Here is a 21669-nt window from a genome sequence, read left to right as displayed (position 1 = left end):
GGCTCAGGAAACGGGGTTCCGCGGCCGCCTCGCGCGTCGGGGCGAGCGCTCAGGAGCGAGTGCCGCGGGCCCGGTGGCTCCGGCCCCCGTGGTGGCGGCCCGGCCGGAAGGTGGGGCCAGCGCCGGCGGGAGGGGGCGACGACCGCGTGTGAGGACCGCGCTCGGGCGGGCGCACCGCGGGGCTCCGAGGGCCGGAGCAGGCGCGGCGCGTGTGGGGAGGCCAGGCGCGAGGCTTCCGGCCCGGGCCTGGCATGGGCGCCGCTGCCCTCGAGGGCCGCGTGGGGAGTGACGGGGCTCAGACACGGGCGCCCAGCGTGTCAGGAACAACCGAAGCCCCTGTCTTCTGTTTTCAAATACGTTTTTCTTTTTTAAAAAACCATTTATTAGGTCAGCTGTTCAAAAGTAGACCCGAAAGGCCTGCAGTTCTGTGCTTTTTACATGTTGGCTTCTGTTTTCTCATCGTGTCTGCATGAACTTGTAGTAGTAGTTGCGCTCTTACTGGCTTGTGTGGTGCTGATGTGTTTAATGGATTCTTCTTTCCCTTCCTCCTCCTCACTCCTCCTCCTCTACCCCCCCCTCCTCCTCTACCCCCCCCTCCTCCTTCCCTCTCTTTCTCTGTCTTTCTTGTCCTGGGGCTTGAACGCAGGGCCTGGGCACTGGCCTTGGACACTTTTTGCTCAAGGCTAGCGCTCTGCCTCTTGAGCCACAGCACCACTTCTGGCTTTTTCTGTGTATGTGGTTCTGGGTAATCAAATCCAGGTGGATTTGATCAAATGCTAGGTGAGCATTCTACCACTAGGCCACACTCCTGGCCCCTAATAGATTTCACTTTCATGCTTCCAAGAAGGAAGCATCTTGAAACTAGTAGCTCCTTGGGGTCTTGAGGGTCGTTTCTGGGTCGTTTGCTCTGGGCTCTAATTGTCTCTTGAATCTTAAACACCCATTTAATTGTATTTAGCGATTCTGGAGTCTAAACCAGTGTCTACTCATTCAAGACATAGGAGAAAACCCATAAACTCGTCTGAATGTACTAGAGTTCATCAGTACCATTTTCACTAAATAGTAAATTAAAATATATATATATGTTTCAAACTTGAGCCACACCTCCAGCTTTCTGCCTGATAGTTCAAAGATAGGGTTGAACAGACTTCAAAACTTAGTCTTCAGGGTATCAGCTTCCTGAGTAGTTAGCATCAATCATTGTTGTAAACTACTGGAGCCCAGCTTAAACTATGAACTCTTACTTCAGTTGGTTCTTTACTAGGTGTTATCTAAGATCATGGTGGGAAACTCACCCAAACATCTTCATGGAATCTGCTGTGAGAAATTTCATGATTAATTACTTAGTGGGACATTAAAATGAAGTCAGGTGTTTTGAGTGTCACATTATGAGCACTCTGTTTTTACAGTGGTCCTGATTCAGCTCTGGGTATATAGATTTGGTGTACACAAATCACTTAGAGAAAGTTAACCAAAATGTATGTTTGTGTCCTCAGAGGTACAATGTTCAATCTGGATTATTGTAAAAATAAGTAATTATTATTGGTTTTCATTTTAGATTGAGCAGCGAGCTGCACAGAAACCACAATTTTATTATGCGGAAGGGAAAGGGGAGAACAAGCAGAATCAGAAGGCGAAAACACTCCAAAACTTCTGAAATGAGGGGAGGTACAGTGAAGTTTTTGTTTTAGCATTAAATTAGTGCTGTATTTCTTGTCTTTTCATTGTATTTTTTGAATTAGTTCCTTACTGTTGATTTTAAGGCTTACCACGTATGATTTCACTTGATTAGAATCTGTTTTTTTTTTATTTTTTATGTCTTAGTTTGGGCTGTCATAAGCAGACCCCAAGGCCTGGGTAGCTTATACAAAATAGTATTCCTCATGGTGGTAAAGACAGGAAGTTTAATCACTAGGAGCTTGGGGATCATCTCCTGGCTCTTTTAGATATAAAACCATGTCATCTTCAAATAAGGACAGTGATTTCTTTCCCCCGTGTGTATCTTTTATGTCTTTCTCTTGCCTTGGTGTTCTGGCTGGGAGTTCCAGAATTACATTGAAAAGGAGTGGAAAGATGGACATCCTTGCCTTGCTCCTGATTTTAGAGGAAATGATTTTAGTTTTTTTATCATTTAGTAGGGAATCGGTCTATTATATACAGCCTTTATTCCTTTATTACATTGAGATACACGCCTTCTATTTTTTTCCCCAGAACTACTATTACTACTACTACTTTTTTTTTTGCCAGTCCTGGGCTTAAGCTCAGGGTCTGAGGACTGTCCTTGGATTTTTCTCAAGGTTAGAACTCTACTATTTGAGCCTAAGCACCACTTCTGGCTTTTTCTTAGTATGTGGTACCAAGGAATCGAACCTGGGTCTTTATTCCTTTATTATATGGAGATACATGCGTTCTATATTTTTCTTTCCAGAACTATTATTACTGCTACTACTACTACTACTTTTTTTTTTTTTTTTTTTTTTGCCAATCCTGGGCCTTGAACTCAGGGCCTGAGCACTGTTCTAGAGCTCTACCACTTGAGTCACAGCACCACTCCAGCTTTTTTTCTATGTATGTGGTACTGAGGAATTGAACCCAGGTCCTCACTAGGCAAGCACTTTACCACTAGGCAAAACTACCATCCCATCTCTAGAACTTTTAACATGAATGGTTGTTGGGATTTTTTTTTTTTCCTTTTTCTTTTGTCCATCATGGGGCTTGAAAACTCAGGGCCTTGGTGCTGTGCCTGAGCTTTTCTGCCTAAGGCTAGCTCTCTACACAGTTCTACTTCTGGTTTTCTGGTGGTTAATTAGAGATAAGAGTCCTTTGGATTTTCCTGCCTGTGCTGGCTTTGAGCTGTGATCCTCACATCTCAGCTTCCTAAGTAGCTAGGGTTACAGATGTGAGCCATCAGTACCTGGCTCAGATGTTGGATTTTGTCAAAGGATTTTTCTGTATTTGTTGAGATGACCATGTGATTCTTATTTTTGGTCCTGTTAATGTGATGTATTACATTTATTGATTTACATATATTAAAACAGCCTTGCATCTCTAAGAAAAACCCACTTGTAGTGTATAATTTTTGGATTAGTTGTTAAATTCTATTTTTTTTTTTTGCCAGTCCTGGGCTTGAGCTCAGGGCCTGAGCACTGTCCTTGGACTTTCTCAAGGCTGGAGCTCTACCACTTGAGCCTCAGCACCACTTCTGGCTTTTTTTCTATGTATGTGGTACCGAGGAATGGAACCCGGGTCTTCGTGCATGCTAGTCGAGCACTCTACCACTAGGCCAAACTCCCGGCCCCTTGACAAGTATTTTTATTAAGGATATTTGTATCTATGTTCATTGAAGAGATTGGAGAATAGTCCTTTTTTTTTTTTTAAATTGGTTTCTAGCCTGGTTTTGAGATGAGTGTTATGCTGGCTTCATAAAATGTGTTTGGTTGGTGATCCTCCCATTTCTATTTCATGAAAAAGTTTGAGAGGCCAGGAGTTTGGCCTAGTGGTAGAATGCTTGCCTAGCATGCACAAAGACCCAGGTTCAATTCCTTGGTACCATATACATAGGAAAAGGCCAGAAGTGGTGCTGCAGTTCAAGTGGTAGAACTCTAGCTTTGAGGAAACCCCAGGACAGTGCTCAGCCCTGAACCCAAGCCCAGGACTGGCAAAAAAAAAAAAAAAAGTTTGAGAAGTACTTGTCTTAGTAAGCCTCTGGCACCTGGCTTGGTAACAGTGATTTTAAGTACTATTTTTTCTTTGCTCTTTGGATTAGTGAACGAGAGCTACAAGTCTGAATTTATAGAACTGAAGAAGTGGCTGAAAGCTAGGAAGTTCGAAGATGTAAACTTAGTACCTGCTCATTTTCCAGGTAAGGACTGGCATTCCGCTCTCCCGCCCTCAGTGGGTGCCCAGAGGAAAGCAGGGGCCATGGTTCAATGGACTGTGTACTCCCTGGGGCATAGCTATTGCTGTGGGTAGGTGTGCAGTACTTCTTTGTACTTCGTCTTACTGCACAGATAAATGAAAGTATCTTGTGGAGGCTAATGACAGAATGATTAAAAAAAATTAAATTTAGAAAAGGGGAATGAAAATAGAAAAAGAAGCCTCAGCTAAGAGTAACACATGGAAGACACATAAGAATTTTATACATTTGTTATACATGAACTACAGTTTTGACCTGTCTGTCAAAGAACCCATACAGTTCATTAGGATGAATGATTCGCATCTCAGTGAGTGCTGTGTAAACTGTGTACTCAGCAGAAGTACAGGTTTTCCTGTAATCCCTGCCTGAAGGAAACCTCCTCCTTGGCTCCTCAGAGGAAAGACACAGAGTGTGGTGACTAATGTTTCGGCAGCGCCCCCCAGGCGGTTTCATAGGATTTTTGTGTCATGCAGGCTGGTGGGATTATCTCAAGCCCCAGGAAGAGTGGTTTTCAAGGTTGACGGGTGTTCCAGCTGGCAAGTTGAGATTATCTTGAGTGCTCTGGCTCTGCAAGCCGCAAGGCTTCAGCTAATACCAGCCCTCAGCTTGTCTGTACCTGTGCTGTTACTGGGGTGGAAGAGGAGCTCTGTGAGTGGCAAGTAAATTATAGAGCTGTATGTTTCCATAGTTTCCTGAGCTGAGGTAGATTAATACTCTGTCTGGGCACTGAAGAAGTTATATTCTCCATCACAAGCCAGGCTGCAGACATTTGAATTTACCCAAACCTTAAAGCACATACCACTGAATAATCCCGCTGGTGTTGGAGTACCTATTATCAGCTACCTATTAGATAGTTAAATCTGGAACAAAGAGCTCCCCTTTACGTCTCCAACGATAAGTGATGAGGTGATGGGCATCAAGTTCTTTCCTGTGAGTCAGTTACACATGGTGACTTGGCTGAAATGGTTGATATTGAATTATCAGCCCAACTAATAGAAAGTCGCTGTCCCAAACAGAGTTAACTGTTAATTGGAGAACATTTTTTTTGGGGGGGGGGGGTTGTGGGACTTGAACTCTGGGCCTGGGTTTTGTCCCTGAGCTCTTCTTCAGCTCAAGGTTAATGCCCTACCTTTGAGCCACAGCCCCACTTCCCATTTTTCTTGCAGTTAATTGGAGATAAGAGTCTCACAGTCTTTAGTGCCCTTTAGTGCCCGGGTTGGCTTTGAACCTTGATCCTCAAATCTCAGCCTCCTGAGTAGCTAAGTTTACAGGCATGGAGCCATTGTGCCTGGGTGAGAACATTATAGTTGAATACTTGTGCCATAGTGAACTGTGGGCCTGCTCAGGTAAATGTGGGAGGTTACTAAGTTGTTTTGAAACATACTACTAGGATCAGTAACAGTGTGGCATTTGTGTAAGGTTGAGCATTTGATTGCTGAGTAGGCATCCTCAGTTGTCAAATATATGTATGTGTAGTTCCTATTTTTTTTTTTTTTTTGGTGGGTCCTGGGGCTTGAACTCTGGCCCTGGGCGATGTCTCTAAGCTCTTCAGCTCAAGGCTCTTGCCCTACCTCTGGTTAATTGGAGATAAGGGTCTCACAGTCTTAAGTGCCCAGGCTGGCTTTGAACCATGATCCTTGGATCTCAGCCTCCTGAGCAAGATTACAGGCATGTGCCACTGTGCCCGGCTGTGTAGTTCCTACTGTAAGACAATTAAGCATTGGAGAGTCTTCCTTCATGGCCTACCCTGGCTCTTTGTGACTCATTTTGGTTCTAAAAACTTCATAGATGCATTTTCGATTAGGCTCTTCCCTTCTTTATGATTGGGAACCATATTGTTAGTCACAAACAAAATGTTTAGCTTTGTCTTTAATGTATTGAAGAATGAGTAGTAAAGTAAAACGATTCTCTTACATTATACTATGTAGGTAGACTTTTCACCAGTTTTTCAGGAGAAAATAGGCTTTTTGCAGTACCTGAAGTCTTTAGCTTTCGACCCTAACCTTGCTATGCTCTTCAAGAAGCAAAACCCACCAGGATGTCAGAATAGCTTCTGGGCTACTTCTGTACTATGAAAAAGGCTCAGAGACACCCAGCATCAGCTCTGTATATGCTTGAAATTTATTCATGTTTCATTCAAAAGTGATGTGTAGGACCTTGAAGGTATGGGAGGCTTTATCTTTTTTCTGTTTTTCTTTGCCTAGGAACAGGAAGAGGGCTGATGAGCAAAATATCTTTGCAGGTGAGAACTTTACTTTTATCCTTGAATCCCAGTATAGATTTGCTGGCTTGTATTTGTGGTTCAGATCAAGCCACTTGATTGTAGTTCACACATACTAGCATTTCTCTACCTAATTGCTCTGTTTTGATTAGGATTGTATCAAGGGAGATTGTTTGCAGCTTATAAAAATTAAATATTGGCCAGGAGTTTGACCTAGTGGTAGGCTGAGATCTGAGGAGAACAGCTTAAAGTCAGTCCAGACTAGAAATGCTGTGAGACTCTTACCTCCAATTAACCCCCTAAAGCCTAGAGTAGTGTTGTGACTCAAGTGGTAGAGCACAAAGAGCCCAGGGACAGTGCCCAAGCCCAGAGTTCAATTCCCAGGACATAAACAAGTGAACATAAAAATAAACCTCTAAGCCATAGCGCTAAAACAACATGGAAGTTTGTTTTGCTGTCATTTAGACAGGTCTGGAGGGACAGGCTCAGCACATTCCAGCTCTGTCCCTAGGTCTCCCCAAGGCTCTTGGAGCTTAAACAGCAGGGGGGGAGCACCGGAGGAGGAGTGAAGGGACAGGCATATTTAAGAGTGATCTCACCTGGGTCATTAGCCTGAAGTCAGGCATGGGCCGTGCTAGCTGTAAAGGAGGGGGTGGTAGGTGTTCTTTATCTGCCCTGCTCCAGGCCACATTGTTAATGGGCTGGTGGAGCTGTTCTTGTGTTAGAGGCAGTTGCACTGCTGAAGAGAATTTCTAATTTTGGGGGAAGGTATAATTGACTTTATCCTGAGGTATCATTTGAGAATCAGAAATATACTTTTCCTTTATCTGCAGTAATATCTATAAGTAGTTTTGTTTAGATCATGAAATAATTGGCATTTGTTTTACATACTTACATACATTTGTCTGTACATACTTACAAAAGTGACTTTTTAGTGAAGCTTAAGAACTAGAGATGTATTTTACATGTATACATCTTAGGTGTTGGACAATGAGGTCCATCCCAGGAAAGATGAAGTGTGTTTTTATGAAGTGACTTGTTTAAGAAGAAATCATGATGTCAGCTGGAAGAATCTATGATCCAAGCAGCTTTTTCATCCTACTTACGGATTTGGAAATGAGAAATCGAAACATAATGTTTGGCTGAGATTTTTTTTTAAGCCACTAGGTGCTGGTTAGAATGAAAGCTGGATCTTATATCTGGCGTCTTAGTGACTTATTAGGTTGGTGTTTAGTGTCTATTATATTTCCTGTGGTTCCATGTCATAGGGAAAACTGAGAGCTACACTTTTTTGCAAGTGGTAGAGTTAGATCGGTGCAGTGGTGGCTCTTCTGAATCCTGCTGGCACTGGTCATGTAGTAGTTTTCGTCTTTTCTGAAACAAAGTCTCACTGTGTACTCCACCTGGCTTGTGGTTTTCTAGCCCCAGTTTTCTAAGTGCTAGGATTATTTCTTGGACAGGATATGACCCGGCGGGTGCTGAGATCCTCAGCTCAGCTGACCTTCCCACTGACACTATAGTGTATACCATGTGCCAAGCTTCATTGCATAGAATTTTTATGATGGTTTCTGACTGTTCTACTTGGCACAGTTTCCTCACCTGAGAAAGTGAAATAACAGCGTGATTTGGGTTGTGCCCACGTTTCTCCATACCCTCTAGTGAACAGTTGAGGTGCACATAGCCCTACTAAGAACTTTCCCAGCTTCCCGCTGGGCTTTTAGTACCCAGTGCAGCAGCAGCCTTGCCTGCCTCAGGGAATTGGCACCAGGGCTGTAGGTCATTTGCTCATTGGTGGCTAGTGCTTGGGTTATGAGGGTTCTTGGTAGATGATGGTGGGATCCAGGACTCTTACAGAACATTGTCATTGGGCCTTCCCTCCGCATGGTGTCTTATGCTTTACTTTTGTTTGGCTAGAAGGGACAGATGATTATTTCCTTGCCTGAGAGTTGCCTCCTCACCACGGACACAGTGATTCAAAGCTACTTAGGGCCATACATTACCAAGTAAGTAACCACACCGGTGCCCCTGTGCCAGTTCCTCTATCACTGGAAAATGTTGACAAGCTATCACCTGTTAGCTTTCACTTGTTAATACGAGGTATTACCCACACTCCATCATGGAAGGTCTTGGTAGATATTAGTCAGCTCACTTGTAGGCTTACTCTGTAGAGTAGGCTACAAGTAGAATTCTTCAATTGTGGAGAGGTTTGACTTATAAGGAGCTAGTTTTATTCAAGTGTAAAAGGGCTGGTGATGTATGTATTAAGACCCAGAATTGTGATGTGTTTGAGGACAGAGTGAATGAGATCCTCAGCAGTTGCAATTCCAAAATTCTGAGGATACTGCACTATTTCTTAACTTGGTGTAAGCTTTCTAGTCTACTCCCCTTACCCTCTCCAGGCCTACTCCCCCTACCCCCTCCCAACATCTTTAGATACATGAGTAGAGGCAAGGATGTGCTTAGGATTGTACTTTTGAATCATTCTGAAATTTTGAGTAGAATGTATTAGAATATAAGAGTCTGGACTTTGAAAAATTAATGACTTTTTATAAGTAGATTTAGGATGTATGGGAGCCTATATTAATAAATATTAAAAATCAAATTATATAACTCATAGTATAATAAAGGGCTTCAGACTTGCAACAAATGTATAAAGCACAACAGATGTATAATTTCCAGGCCAAGTCAATACTATCTGGTGGAACTTTCAGTAGATGGCAAAGCTGTTTTGTCTTGTCCAATGTGGTAGCCAACAGCTACAGATACTCATAATTACAATGTGACTCGACTTGTCTTTTTTTTTTGCCAGTCCTGGGCTTGAGCTCAGGGCCTGAGCACTGTCCTTGGACTTTCTCAAGGTTAGAGATCACTTAAGCCACTGCACCACCTCTGGCTTTTTTCTATTATGTGGTACCAAGGAATTGAACTAGGGTCTTCGTGCATGCTAGGCAAGCACTCTACCACTAGGCCAAACTCCCGGCCCCGTGTCTTGTCTTTCTGAGAAACTGAGTTTTAAATATTATTTAATTGTAAATAACCCTAAACAGTTACATGAACCCAAGGGTCAACATGTTATGGGGTATAGGCCAAAGTTTTTCCCACCAGTTTTTCCTGTTGTATTGTATATCCTTACAAAGTGAAATGAATGAGCTTTCAGCAAAAGCTTTCAAATAGTTGGAGGAAAAGGGACTCATAAACACCATGGGCGTTGCCCCGTCAGTGAGCTTTCCTGACCTCTGACTGTGTCTTGTTGGAGGCACTTGTATTGGTGTGTGCTCCAGAGAGGAAGGGCTGTAAGGAAACACGCAGCTCTCTTGGGTGCAGTAAGTAAACATAGTTGATAGTTTGAGCAATTGCTGTGGCAGCAAAACAAACCCCTGGGCTGTTTCTGCGATTTGAACAGAAGTTACTCCTTCAATCTGTCTTTTAATTTTACAAGGTGGAAGCCTCCTCCATCTCCTCTGCTGGCCCTGTGCACCTTTTTAGTTTCAGAAAAGCATGCTGGGGACCGGTCTCTGTGGAAACCCTACCTAGAGATTTTACCCAAGTCATACACCTGCCCTGTCTGCTTGGAGCCAGAAGTGGTGCATCTTCTTCCTCAGCCTTTGAAAGACAAGGCCATAGCACAGAGAGCCCATGTGCAAACATTCTTTGCTTCCTCTAGAGACTTTTTTTGTTCTCTTCAGCCTCTTTTTGTGGAGTCTATTGACAGCATCTTCAGCTACAGTGCCTTCCTGTGGGCCTGGTGCACTATCAACACCAGGGCTGTGTACCTGAGGCCCAGACTGCAGAAATGCCTTTCAGCAGAGCCTGACACATGCGCACTGGCTCCATACCTGGATCTGCTGAATCACAGCCCACATGTCCAGGTGAGAAGGCGACATGGGGATGAATGCTCTATTTCCAGAGGAGAATTCCACACACATAATCTGGGACTTTGTGTGGTGAAACTGTAGCCAGAATAGACTAATCTGCCTTCAGGCTGCTATGCTGTTTCTTCCTGACTCCATTGCCATTCCCAGTATACTCTTACTTTACCCAGTGTCTATATATTGGTATCTATCCAGGCATGTAGAGTGCTGGACTGCTTGTAGCAGCAACTCATTGAACAGAGTCTTCCCTTTTTTTTTGATGGTCATGGGACTTGAACTGTGTCCCCGAGCAGTTCAGCTCAAGGCTACTGCACTACCCTTGAGCCACAAGGCCAGTTTTCTGATGGTTAATTGGAGATAAGAATGTCACAGACTTTAGTGCCCAGGCTGGCTTTGAACCTCAGCCCTCAGATCTCAGCCTCCTGAGTACTAAGATTACAGGCATGAGCCACTGTGCCCGACATTCTTCCTTTCTTCTTGTTCCACCCAGACTAGAGTGAGGTTTCACATGCTTTCCTGTTCCATCCTTACACCTGGTGGCATAGCTGTGAGTGTTTATCCTGGTTCTGATCAGTGATTGACACGTTCCTTCCCCACTGACTTCTGAAGTCTTTGAGGTGGGGATGTTATCTTGTTTTTTTTAACTCCAATATTTAGGGCAGTGCCTAGCACATATCATACTTGTTGTTTAGTCAGTTTTTTTTTTTGTCAGTTGTCAGATTTGAACTCTGGGCCTGGGCATTGTCCCTGAGCTCCTCAGCTCAAGGTTACCACCTTACCCCTTGAGCCACAGTGTCACTTCCGGTTTTCTGGTGGTTTATTGAAGATAAGGGTCTCACAGACTTGAGTGCATAGGTTGGCTTTGAATCATGAGATCCTCAGATCCCAGCCTCCTGAGCAGCTAAGATTACAGGTTTGAGCCACTGGAGCTCAGCTCTGTTTAATCCATTTTTAAAAAAAAATTTTTTTTGTTGTTGTTTTTGGTTTTTTTTTGCCAGTCCTGGGCGTAAACTCAGGGCCTGAGCCCTGTCCTGGGACTTTCTCAAGGCTAGAGCTCTACCACTTGAGCCTCAGCACCACTTCTGGCTTTTTTCTATGTATGTGGTACCGAGGAATCGAACCCGGGTCTTCGTGCATGCTAGGCAAACACTTTAACCACTAGGCCAAACTCCCAGCCCTTAAAAAATTTTTTTATTTGTGGGTTGTGGGGCTTAAACTCTGGGCCTGGATGCTGTCAAGGCTACTGTGCTACCCCTTGAGCCTCAGCTCTACTTCCCATTTTCTAGTGGTTAATTGCAGATAAGAATCTCACGTTCTTTAGTGCTGGAGCTGGCTTTGAACCAGATCTTAGCCTCCTGAGTAGCTAGGATTATAGGCATGAGCCCACCACACCTGGCTTCTTTTAGTCCATTTCTACTGAATGAAGATATGTTAGAATATTTGTAGAGAAAGGAAATTGAAGGGGAAATTGAAAAAAGAATCCTGCTTTAGGAGACCACAGATCTCGTGTTTCCCAACCATTTTCTCATGTAACACCTCTGGAGAAGAGTATTTTCAGGAAATGTTGAGTGGGCTGCAGGCCTGCCTTGGAGGGCAGAGAAGAATCAGTTGTCTACTTACCTATAACCCACTCTGGTTACAATAGGATGGGGTTTGTGCCTGTGCTGGCCCCTCAGGGGACATGCCACCACAAGAGACTCATGTCACCTTTTAGTCCTGGTGACAGTGACAAGACAGCTCAGGGAGGAGCTGCTCCACTTTCTCAGGCCAAGGATAGTCTCTGGCCTGATGGTGGTTACTTTTATAGACAGGTACATTTCCAAGAGTCTGAAGCACAGGGGCTGAGGTCAGTTGGGTATTTCTGTGGATGATGTTGGTGAATGTCAGGGGGTACAGCTATGTAAGATACTGTCATAGGACTCAACTAGTATGTGGTAGCCTGTTCTGGGGATTTTTGTGTGTGTAGGTTGAAAACCAGTGGTTTTATGGACTACTGTAGGAAGACAGACAGTAGGCCTGTGACTCGAGGGTCCTGAGCTAAGTTTTTATTGCCTTAAGGGGTTATTGAAAAACAATACTTGTGACAGATACTACAGGACTGGGGTAGTCTCAGCTATTTACTGTGGTTCATTACAGCTAATGTCTGGTGTCACTACCTGTTCTTCTCCCTAGGCTGGTACAAACCAGATTCTTGGTCTCAGTTGCCAGTGATCTGTTCCCAGTACCCCGGGCCAGGGTTCCTGCCCTCACCAAGGTGGTGAAGCGCAGAAGTGAATGAGAGCTCGACAGCTGCACCTCACTTACTTTAACAGTGACCTAATCAGCTTGTAGTATACCATAAAGAAAAACCTCTGTGATTTTCCATTACAGGTAAAGGCAGCATTTAATGAGGAAACAGGCTCTTACGAAATAAGAGCGGCTTCACGTTATCAGAAGCACGAGGAGGTGTTCATCTGCTATGGTCCTCATGATAATCAGAGGCTGCTTCTGGAGTATGGCTTTGTTTCCCTCCACAATCCTCATGCCTGTGTTTATGTCTCAAGAGGTTAGAGTTCATTTTCATTAAGATAATAGGATGTTTTTCCCATTATGAGATGTGATCATTTTCTGGGTTATTTATTTTTTTGTGCTGGTCTTGGGACTTGAGCTCATGGCCTGGGTGTTATCCCTGAGCTTTTTTGCTCAAGGCTAGCATTTGTGCACAGCTTCTACTTCTAGTTTTTTGGTAGTTAGTTGGAGATAAGAGTCTCATAGACTTTTCTGCCTGGGCTGGCTTTGCAGTGTGATCCTCAGATCCCAGCCACCTGAGTAGTCACCAACACCTGACAATTTTCTTTTTTTTTTCTTTTCATATATTTTTTATTGTAATTAATAGAAGGGTTACATTATATTCACCAGATAGAAGGTGCATTACTTCACAAACATTGATACCCTTTCTCATGTCTTGGTCCCCATTTCCCTCCCCTCATCCCCACCCCTTATCTTGTTTTCCCCCCTTCCCTATCTTATTTCAAATAACCAAATACACATATATACAATATATCAGATAATAAGGTGAAATATTGTAATAATATGAGATAACCAAGGGACAGGAAAAGAGATGAGACATAACATAGTACATAAAGAACAACAATCATTCATTATATAGCTTTTGTTTCTATATCCTGGAGGTCCTTTTTTTTAGTGTCATACTATATGGCCTTATGTATCTAGGTTTTGTTCTATTGTAAATTTCTGCTAGTAGAGCCCAAGGTTTCTACTGATTATGACAAATGAGGGAAACCATTGAGTCTAAGTTCCTTTGAGTCTGGCTTACTTCACTTAATATGATTTTTTCCAAGTCTTTCCATTTCCTTACAAATGGGGTGATGTCATTCTTTCTGACAGCAGCATAGAATTCCATTGTGTATAAATACCACATCTTGCTGATCCACTCATCTTTTCTTTTCTTCTTTCTTTCTTTTTTCTTTTTCTGTGGGTTGTGGGATGTGAACTCTGGGCCTGGGTGTTATCCTTGAGCTCTTCAGCTCAAGGCTACTGCCGTACCTCTGGAGAGCCCCTCTTCCAGTTTTCTAGTGGTTAATTAGAGATAAGAGTTTCATGGACTTTAGTGCCCGAGCTGGCTTTGAACCACAATCTTCAGATCACAGCCTCCTGAGTAGCTAGGATTACAGGTGTGAGTCACCGTGCCTGGCCCCCCATCTTTAAAATGCACAAAAAAGTCCTCCATGTTTCTGCGTCCTGAAATTAGTAGTTTAGTACTTTAATACTTTTTCCTGGAAATAGTACTATAGATATTCAGAGCTATTTTTCCAAAAAAAATGTAAGGTGTATCACAACTTTCTCCTGGGTACAGCTAGTCTTGCTCTTACTGATTGTGTAAGTCACTGTTGAGGTGACGACAGCAAAGCTCTGATTGAGGGTGAGGATGAGAAGACTCCTGAAGAATGTCACTGCAGTAGGGAGGACAGACAGGTGGAGGAGCCCTGCGAGGGTGAAGGTTGAGATGCTGTTGCTATCACTGATGATAAAGAGGAATGTAGAACAGGAAGGAATACAGACTTACTAGCACTTTTACAAATCTTAGATAGAAGTCTAACACGTGAGCCTCAGTTTTAGGGCTTACTGCCATGATGAGATGTGATCTTATGTGTGTTGATCATGTGTGATCTAATGATCATCATTGACCTCACTACTACAATGTAATAATGTAGCTGTCAAATTCTTATATGCAGGTTCTAATAATAGCACATAGAAAATGGATTTTTCTCCCCTCGTGAAGCACTAGAGAGGCAGTTTTGTAAGACAGGAAGAAATTTGTAGGGATTTCCCTACAGTTTAGTTTGAGGTATATGTATAAGCTCAAGCTCAAGTGACTTGGTCAAGGTGATACTACCTCAACCTGTAGGTACAATGATAACGGTATTTCTTAGGATGAGCATAGAAAGGTCAAAACTGGGAGTTGTAGAGTATTTTAGAAAACCAGATTTAAAATAGGCTTCATATTTCACAGTCCTTAGATTTGACAAAAGAAAGAAGCATGAGAGGAAAGGAAGGGAGGGAAAGAAAAGGAGGAGGAAGAGAGAGAAATCTTACTATTCTAGCTTTGTGCTTTTTGCATATTCACTTTTATTGTTTGGTGGTTGCAGTCACTAATATCTGACTGTTTTGAATTCTGGCTGATTGACAAAACTTCAGTATTATGAACCTTTTTACTTTCATTTCTACAGAGCTTTTTTGTGGGTTACACTTTCACAATAGTGTTCTAAAGTCATAAGTATTGAGTTTTGCTGTGTGGTTGATTTGGTGGGAGGCTGAGCTGAGCAGGGGGTAGTTGATCTGATAGCATGGAATTCTTATAGCTTTTTAGGGATGACTAATGATCTTAGGGAATTGAACTTGAAGAGCTTTCTTTGTTTCTCTCTCTCTCTTTCTCTCTTTCTTTCTTCCTTTCTTGGTTGTAGGGCCTGGGTGTTGTCCCTGAGCTCTTCAGCTCAAGGCTAGTGCTCTACCACTTGAGCCACAGCACTGCCACTTCGGGTTTTCTGGTGGTTAAATAGAGATGAGTCTCATGATCATGTCTGGGCTGGCTTTAAACTGCAGTCCTCATATCTCAGCCTCCTGAGTAGCTAGGATTACAGGTATGAGCCCAGCACCCGGCTAAGACATTTCTTTTTCTTTCTTTCTTTCTTTTCTTTGTATTTTTTTTTGCCAGTCCTGGGCCTTGAACCCAGAGCCTGGGCACTGTCCTTGGGTTTTCTCAAGGCTAGATCTCTACCACTTGAGCCACAGCACCACTTCTGACTTTTTTCTATGTATGTGGTATCAGGGAATTGAACCCTGGTCTTCGTGCATGCTAGGCAAGCACCCTATCACTAGGCCAAACTCCTGGCCCCAGGACATTTCTTTTATGTGGATTAAGAGAAACTATTTTACATGTCTTGATTGTTAATGAAAGGAAAAGTACCTTGATCAAGAAGGGAAGGGAAGATATTACTTGTGTCTGAATTATATGCTAAAGGTGTTTGATTTTGTACTTTTTTTTTTAATAACACAGAAATACTTGTCAAATATCTTCCACAAATAGATAAGCAGATGCACAAAAAGATTTCCATTTTAGAGGATCATGGCTTTATAGAGTAAGTATTTCTCTTTCCCTCTTGAAATTATTTCTGCAGAACCTAAGGGTTATGGTTTAGCACTTGTATAGTCTGTAATCCCAGGTGCTCAGGAGGTAGGAAGATTAGAAGAACCTCGATGGACAAATGAAAGGAGTAGGTATATGGCTCAAGTGGTAGAGTACTAAAACATAGAAGGCCCAGGGTTTAATCCCCAGTGCTTCTCTCCCCCCCTCATAAAATATGTAAATAAATAAATAGTTCCTTCTGGAAATTCTCATAGCACAGTTGAGGCGTTTTCCCTATGTTGGAGACCCTCCTCACTGTTAGCTGGCAGGTAGGGATTAATTCAGTATGTGACCTGAAATTAGCACCGAGTCAAACATTCAGTGTTGCACAGACACAACGAGAGTAAGACACTTAGCAATCCTTATTTAGGAATATGATACAATCTTAAAATACTAAATTATTGTGCTCAAACAGATTTCCATATGTATTGAAGTAACCTAGGGTGAGTTTGTCTGTGGGCAGGTGGGATGCATTGGAACATGTAGGCCACCTGATATCAGGAGACAGGGTCTTGGGTAGGTCAGTGGCTTGCGAGTTCCAACCACACAGGAGAGGAAGGGTTCAGGGTGTCCCTTTCCTGTTTTCTGGATAAGATCAGGTTTTATATAATCTAGAAGTAGAGTGAGAATAATCCAGTAGTTGTGGCTTCCATTTGTTTCGTTCCCTAGGATATACCAAATTTTTCCTCATTTACATCATGGTACATTTTGCTGCTTATTCGTTCAATGAAGCTTCTTCAATCAATTTTAGCCTTTTATGAAAACTGATTAAGAACAGTGTTTTACTAGCTGGGCATGGTAGCTCACACCTGTAATCCTAGCTACTCAGGAGGCTGAGATCTGAGGATCACGGTTCAAAGCCAGCCCAGGCACTGAAGTCTGTGACACACATCTCTAATGAACCACCATAAAACTGGAAGTGGTGCTGTGGCTCCAGGGGTAGGATGGTAGCCTTGAGCTGAAGAGCTCAGGGACAATGCCCAGGCCCAGAGTTCAAGTCCCACAACCAGAAAAAAAATAGTGTTTTACATTAGTAAAAAAAAAAAAAATGAAGAGACTTGTGTTATTGTCTTTATTTTTAAGTACTTGCATATTTATTTCTCATCCATCTTTTTTGGGGGGGGCAGTATTAGAATTTAAACTCAGGGTCTCACACTTACTCAAGCTTGTTTGTTTACTTGGTCCTCTCTGAGTTGAGCAATGCTTTTTTTTTTCTACCCCCAGTCCTGGAGCTTGAACTCAGGGTCTGAGCACTGTCCTTGGGTTTTCTCAAGGCTAGAGCTCTACCATTTGAGCCACTGCACTGCTTCTGGCTTTTCTATGTATGTGATACTGAGGAATTTAACCTGGGTCTTTGTGCATGCTAGGCAAGCACTCTTCTACTAGGCCAAACTCCCAGCCCTTAAGCAATGCTTTTTGCTAATTTTTTAGAGATGGAGTCTCACAGACTTTTCTGCCCAGGCTAGCCTTGAACCACTAAAATGCTTTGGGTCTAGAATTACGGAAAGAGCCATTTGTGACTTGACCTCTCTTCCCTTTTTGACAAAAATTGTAGGTAACAATAGTTTGTGCTCCTCCCCCCATTAGGAACCATTTGGCTTCTTAGGCATTTGTCATTTTCCCTATTTCATCATGCCATTACAGATTTGCCATGATTTATTTTTGTATTTTAGAAATTTGACGTTTGGATGGGATGGACCGTCTTGGAGATTACTCACAGCACTTAAGCTGTTATGCCTGGAAGCTGAAAAATTGTAAGTCTCTCATGTATTTGTTGCTGCTATAGCTACAGTGGAAACATAACTTTGTGTTTTACATCTAACCCCTACCCTCTTTTGGAATTTTGTCTGTAGGATCATAGTCTGGGTGATGATTATGATCCTGAGTGAGAATTTTTCAGTCTCTACTCAGATATTGCCCTGATCAGAGTAAATAAACTGTGTGTATTGTCACTACTCAGGAAGGCTCTGGAGAGGTGGATTTTTCCTGGGATCAAGTAGATCTCCTAACCAGGCCTCCCCACCAGGTTTTACCACCGCCCTCCCTCCACCCAGGTCCATAAGCCCTGCTGGAGACCTCTGACTTCTCCACGAGGGAGAGGCAGGTAGATGACTTCTGGTGCGCACAGGCTCTTTACTGATGAGTGAGCTTTCCATTCTTTTTTTTTTTTTTTTTTTTTGCCAGTCCTGGGCTTGACCTCAGGGCCTGAGCACTGTCCTTGAACTTTCTCAAGGCTAGCACTCTACCACTTGAGCCTCAGCACCACTTCCGGCTTTTTGCTATGTATGTGGGGTACCGAGGCAAGCACTCTACCACTAGTCCAAACTCCGGGCTGAGCTTTCCATTCTTTCAGTGGCTGCTGTCAGCACATTGGCTGACCAACCTGAGAGTTTTTCCAGTCTGATCCCTGGTCAGGAGAACAGCCATATTGCTGTCCCCCCCAGTGTGGAGGGGAACTTCCTGAAGAGAGAGATGCTCTCCCCTAGTGGTTGGGATAACTAAATGATTTTTCTTTTTCTTTTTTTTTTTTTTTGCCAGTCCTGGGGCCTGAACTCGGGGCTGAGCACTGTCCCTGAGCACCCGACCACTTGAACCACAACACAACTTGCAGCTTTTTCTATTGATGTGGTACTGAGGAATTGAACCCAGGGCTTCAAGAATGCTAGGCAAACACTACCACTATGCCACATTCCTAGCACATGACCATGATTTCTAACTGCTTAGAAACAGTCCTGAGCAAGTGCTGGTGTGTAGTCGGTGCCCATGTGTGATGCTGTGTATGATGTTGGCTTCTTTTCCTGTAGGGGTGTGGGAAATAAAATCTCCCTGGTCCCAACACCTGACATACAGCTGACCCTTGGACAACATGGGTTTAAAATTCTTGCAGACTAGTGAAGTATCCTAAAAATATTGAGAAATTTTAAGTGAATCCATAATATAATAGCCTGCCATTCACTACCACATAAATACATACACTTATTATAAAAACTTTGAATTTATCAGAAGCTACATGTACCCTTACAGATTGTAGGCAGGGTCGCATTCACAGTCAAGAGAAATGGAACTCAGGGCCTGGACACCGTCTGTTCCCTGTTGTGTTCTGTCAGCTATTGGAATTGCCAACTGCTTTGCCTCCACCCTCATGATTCAGCACCACCTTCTCATTCCCAGTTCCTTTCTCCCCTTCTGTATGCTTTCCTTCCACAGTCTGTCTCTCCATGCATGCTCCGTGGCTACTGCTTCTCCTAAGTGAATTAGATTTGACTCTGTCTGCCCTGGTTCAGTGTTCTGTTTTGCCTCACTGGTGCCCACCCTAATGCACTGACCCCCCTGTGTCTTTAGAAAGCTGGTCCCACTGCTTCCCAAGTGTGTGGTGTCAAAGTTCAGTGACCTGCATGTAGAGAAAGGCTTACCTAGAGCAGTTTGCTTTGTGAAATGTATTCCAGTTATCATCATTTAGAAAAGACTATCATCTAAAGGGAAGGAAAACTCTGGCTTTGGTTGTAGACTTGCTTTACTATCTGTCCTCTATGTTATGCATTTGTCAGTTTCTTCTGTTTCTGTCTTTTGCTTTGCTGTCATGGCACTTACTTGTGTGCCTGACAAAAGGTTGAAATGATAGATAACAAGATTCTTTCCCAGCCAGCCAAGAGTTGCCACTTCCCTTGAATTATTGTGGATTGCTTCTTACTTCTTATATTTTTTTTTGTCACTTCTATACAGGGGCTGCAAGTGGTAGCAAGTTTCAGAGAGTCTGTATGTGGAATGACTTTATGATTCTGGAATAATAGAAGAGTTTGTATGTTGTATTACAGTGTCAAGGTGTCTATTCTTTCAGCATCTGCTGAAATGATTTGATTTCATATGACATTTTGGTTCTAGTATGTGCTGGAAACAAGTACTTCTTGGAGAAAAAATTTCATATATGAATGAGAAGAAAAGTTTGGAAGTAGCCCAGAAAATATGCTGTTATTCCATAGAAGAGACTAATGCTATCCTTCTAAAGGTGTGTTTCTAGAATAATACATCTTTTTCTTAAAAGAATTTTGATTATGAATTACTTATTTTGTATCTGGTATTAGATGTAATACATTTTACAAGAGTGCAGTTACATGCCTTCAATAATCATTTTTTATTTGACTGTTAAATATCTATATCTTTAATTTTTTCTTTTTAAGGGACTTGTGAAAATTGTACATTTATGATACACATTTTATATTGTATGACTTCATGTTTTGAGCTATATGTGTCATATATTTCGCACATATGCATATATATGTACATATACATATGTGTAGATATTGCCAATTATCATATGCATTATCATATGTATTCTCTTGTCCTTCTTTTGTGAGGAGAATCTTTCAGAGCTTCTTTCTTAGCAGCATTCATATATATTGTCTGAATTATGAGTAACCATAGGCCCTGTTGATGTAGAGTGGCTCTCATATATATATATATGTTTTTTTTTTGTCAATCCTGGGGCTTGAACTCAGAGTCTGGGTGCTGTACATGAGCTTCTTTTGCTCAAGCCTAGAACTCTTACCACTTGAGCCACAGCGCAATTTCCGTTTTTTTCTGTTTATGTGGTTCTGAGGAATCCAACTAAGGGCTTCATTCATGCCAGGCAAGCACTCTACCATGAAGCCACCTTCCCAGCCCATACTTGTTCTTTTTTTTTTGCCAGTCCTGGGCCTTGAACTCATGGCCTGGGCATTATCGCTGAGCTTCTTTTGCTCATAGCACTCTATCACACAGCTTCTTTTGCTCAAGCCTAGAACTCTTACCACTTGAGCCACAGACCCACTTTTGGCTTTTTCTGTGTATGTAGCTTTAAGCATGCTAGGCAAGCACTCTATCACTAGGTCACACTCCTGATCCATACTTGTTCTTTTATCCAGCTGAAATTTAGTGGTAAATTGTATAGTATATTTATTTTTTACTATAATAAGAAAGCATAAAAACCTTTCAGGTTTCTCATTTGAAGACAGAAAAATTGCCTTTGGTCAGCCAGCTCACTCTGGTGGAAACACTAAGGATGGAAGAACTGAAGATTCTCCAGGTCTCTGCTGAAATCTTGAACAGATTACAATCCACCTTTTCCTGACTTCATTAAAAAGCATTTGATCACCTCCTATGGTGGGTGTGGCTTAAGTGTTTTTAAACTAGTATTGAATTAAACTAATTTATATGGAATTATTTGTTGAATGGTTTCTGTAAAACAGTTACATACCCAGTACTTTCATTGTGACTTTCCTAAAATACTGAATTCTTTTTTCTGTTGGTCATGGGACTTGAACTCGGGGTTTCAGCATTGTCCCTGAGCTCTTCAGCTCAAGGCTACTGCACTACCCCTTGAGCCACAGTGCCACTTCTAATTTTCTTTCTTTTTTTAAAATATTTTTTATTGTAATTAATAAAAGGGTTACATGATATTTGCCAGATAGGAGGTACAATAATTCACATACATTGATACCCTTTCACATGTCTTGGTACCCATTACCCTCCCCCTGTCTTGGTTTTCCCTCCTTCCCTATCAAATTTCAAATACAAATAAATTCAATATATCAGATAACAAAGTGAGATACTGTAACAATATGAGATACCCAAGGGACAGCAAAGGAGATGAGAGATAACATAGTACATTAAGGACAACAGTCATTCATTATATGGGTTTTCTTTCAATATCCTGGAAGTCCTTTCAATTAGCTTCATACTATAAGGCCTTATGTATCAAGGTTTTGCTCTATTGCAGATCTCTGCTAGTAGAGCCCAAGGTTTCTACTGATTTTGACAAATGAGGGAAACCATTGAGCCTATGTTCCTTTGAGTCTGGCTTACTTCACTTAATATGATTTTTTCTAAGTCTTTCCATTTCCTAATAAATGGGTCGATGTCGTTTTTTCTGACAGCAGCATAGAATTCCATTGTGTACAAATACCACAACTTGTTGATCCACTCATCAACTGAGGGA

At 42.4% G+C, this 21669-nt stretch overlaps 1 protein-coding gene across 4 annotated transcripts; it reads left to right on the top strand.

Annotated features, from left to right (window-relative positions):
• The first annotated feature begins 29 nt into the window (after window positions 1-29).
• Setd4 (SET domain containing 4) lies at window positions 30-20891 on the top strand. 4 transcript variants are annotated; one of them, XM_090349160.1, is made up of 11 exons: window positions 30-110; window positions 1559-1668; window positions 3767-3862; window positions 6121-6158; window positions 8055-8140; window positions 9577-10006; window positions 12380-12554; window positions 15567-15648; window positions 17369-17449; window positions 19578-19701; window positions 20668-20891. In XM_090349160.1, the coding sequence occupies exons 2-11, from the start codon at window positions 1596-1598 to the stop codon at window positions 20800-20802; spliced, it is 1320 nt and encodes a 439-aa protein (XP_090205286.1). In that variant the 5' UTR covers window positions 30-110; window positions 1559-1595; the 3' UTR covers window positions 20803-20891. The 4 variants fall into 4 exon arrangements, with proteins under 4 accessions (XP_090205286.1, XP_090205280.1, XP_090205292.1 ...); XM_090349154.1 differs by having other exon boundaries at window positions 8052-8140; XM_090349166.1 differs by lacking the exon at window positions 8055-8140 and having other exon boundaries at window positions 9824-10006.
• The last annotated feature ends 778 nt before the right edge of the window (window positions 20892-21669 follow it).

Source organism: Megascapheus bottae, chromosome 1 (assembly GCF_031878675.1).
Source record: "Megascapheus bottae isolate mThoBot1 chromosome 1, mThoBot2.hap1, whole genome shotgun sequence".
NCBI lineage: Eukaryota > Metazoa > Chordata > Mammalia > Rodentia > Geomyidae > Megascapheus > Megascapheus bottae.
This window is presented reverse-complemented; position numbering and strand designations above follow the sequence as displayed.

Excerpts from the sequence above, each read along its gene's own strand:
- Setd4 (XM_090349154.1), top strand. The coding sequence starts at position 1,596 with ATGCGGAAGGGAAAGGGGAGAACAAGCAGAATCAGAAGGCGAAAACAC. Across the intron at positions 10,007-12,379 it reads ATCACAGCCCACATGTCCAG|GTAAAGGCAGCATTTAATGA; the intron begins GTGAGAAGGCGA and ends TTTCCATTACAG. Across the intron at positions 15,649-17,368 it reads GAGGATCATGGCTTTATAGA|AAATTTGACGTTTGGATGGG; the intron begins GTAAGTATTTCT and ends TTTGTATTTTAG.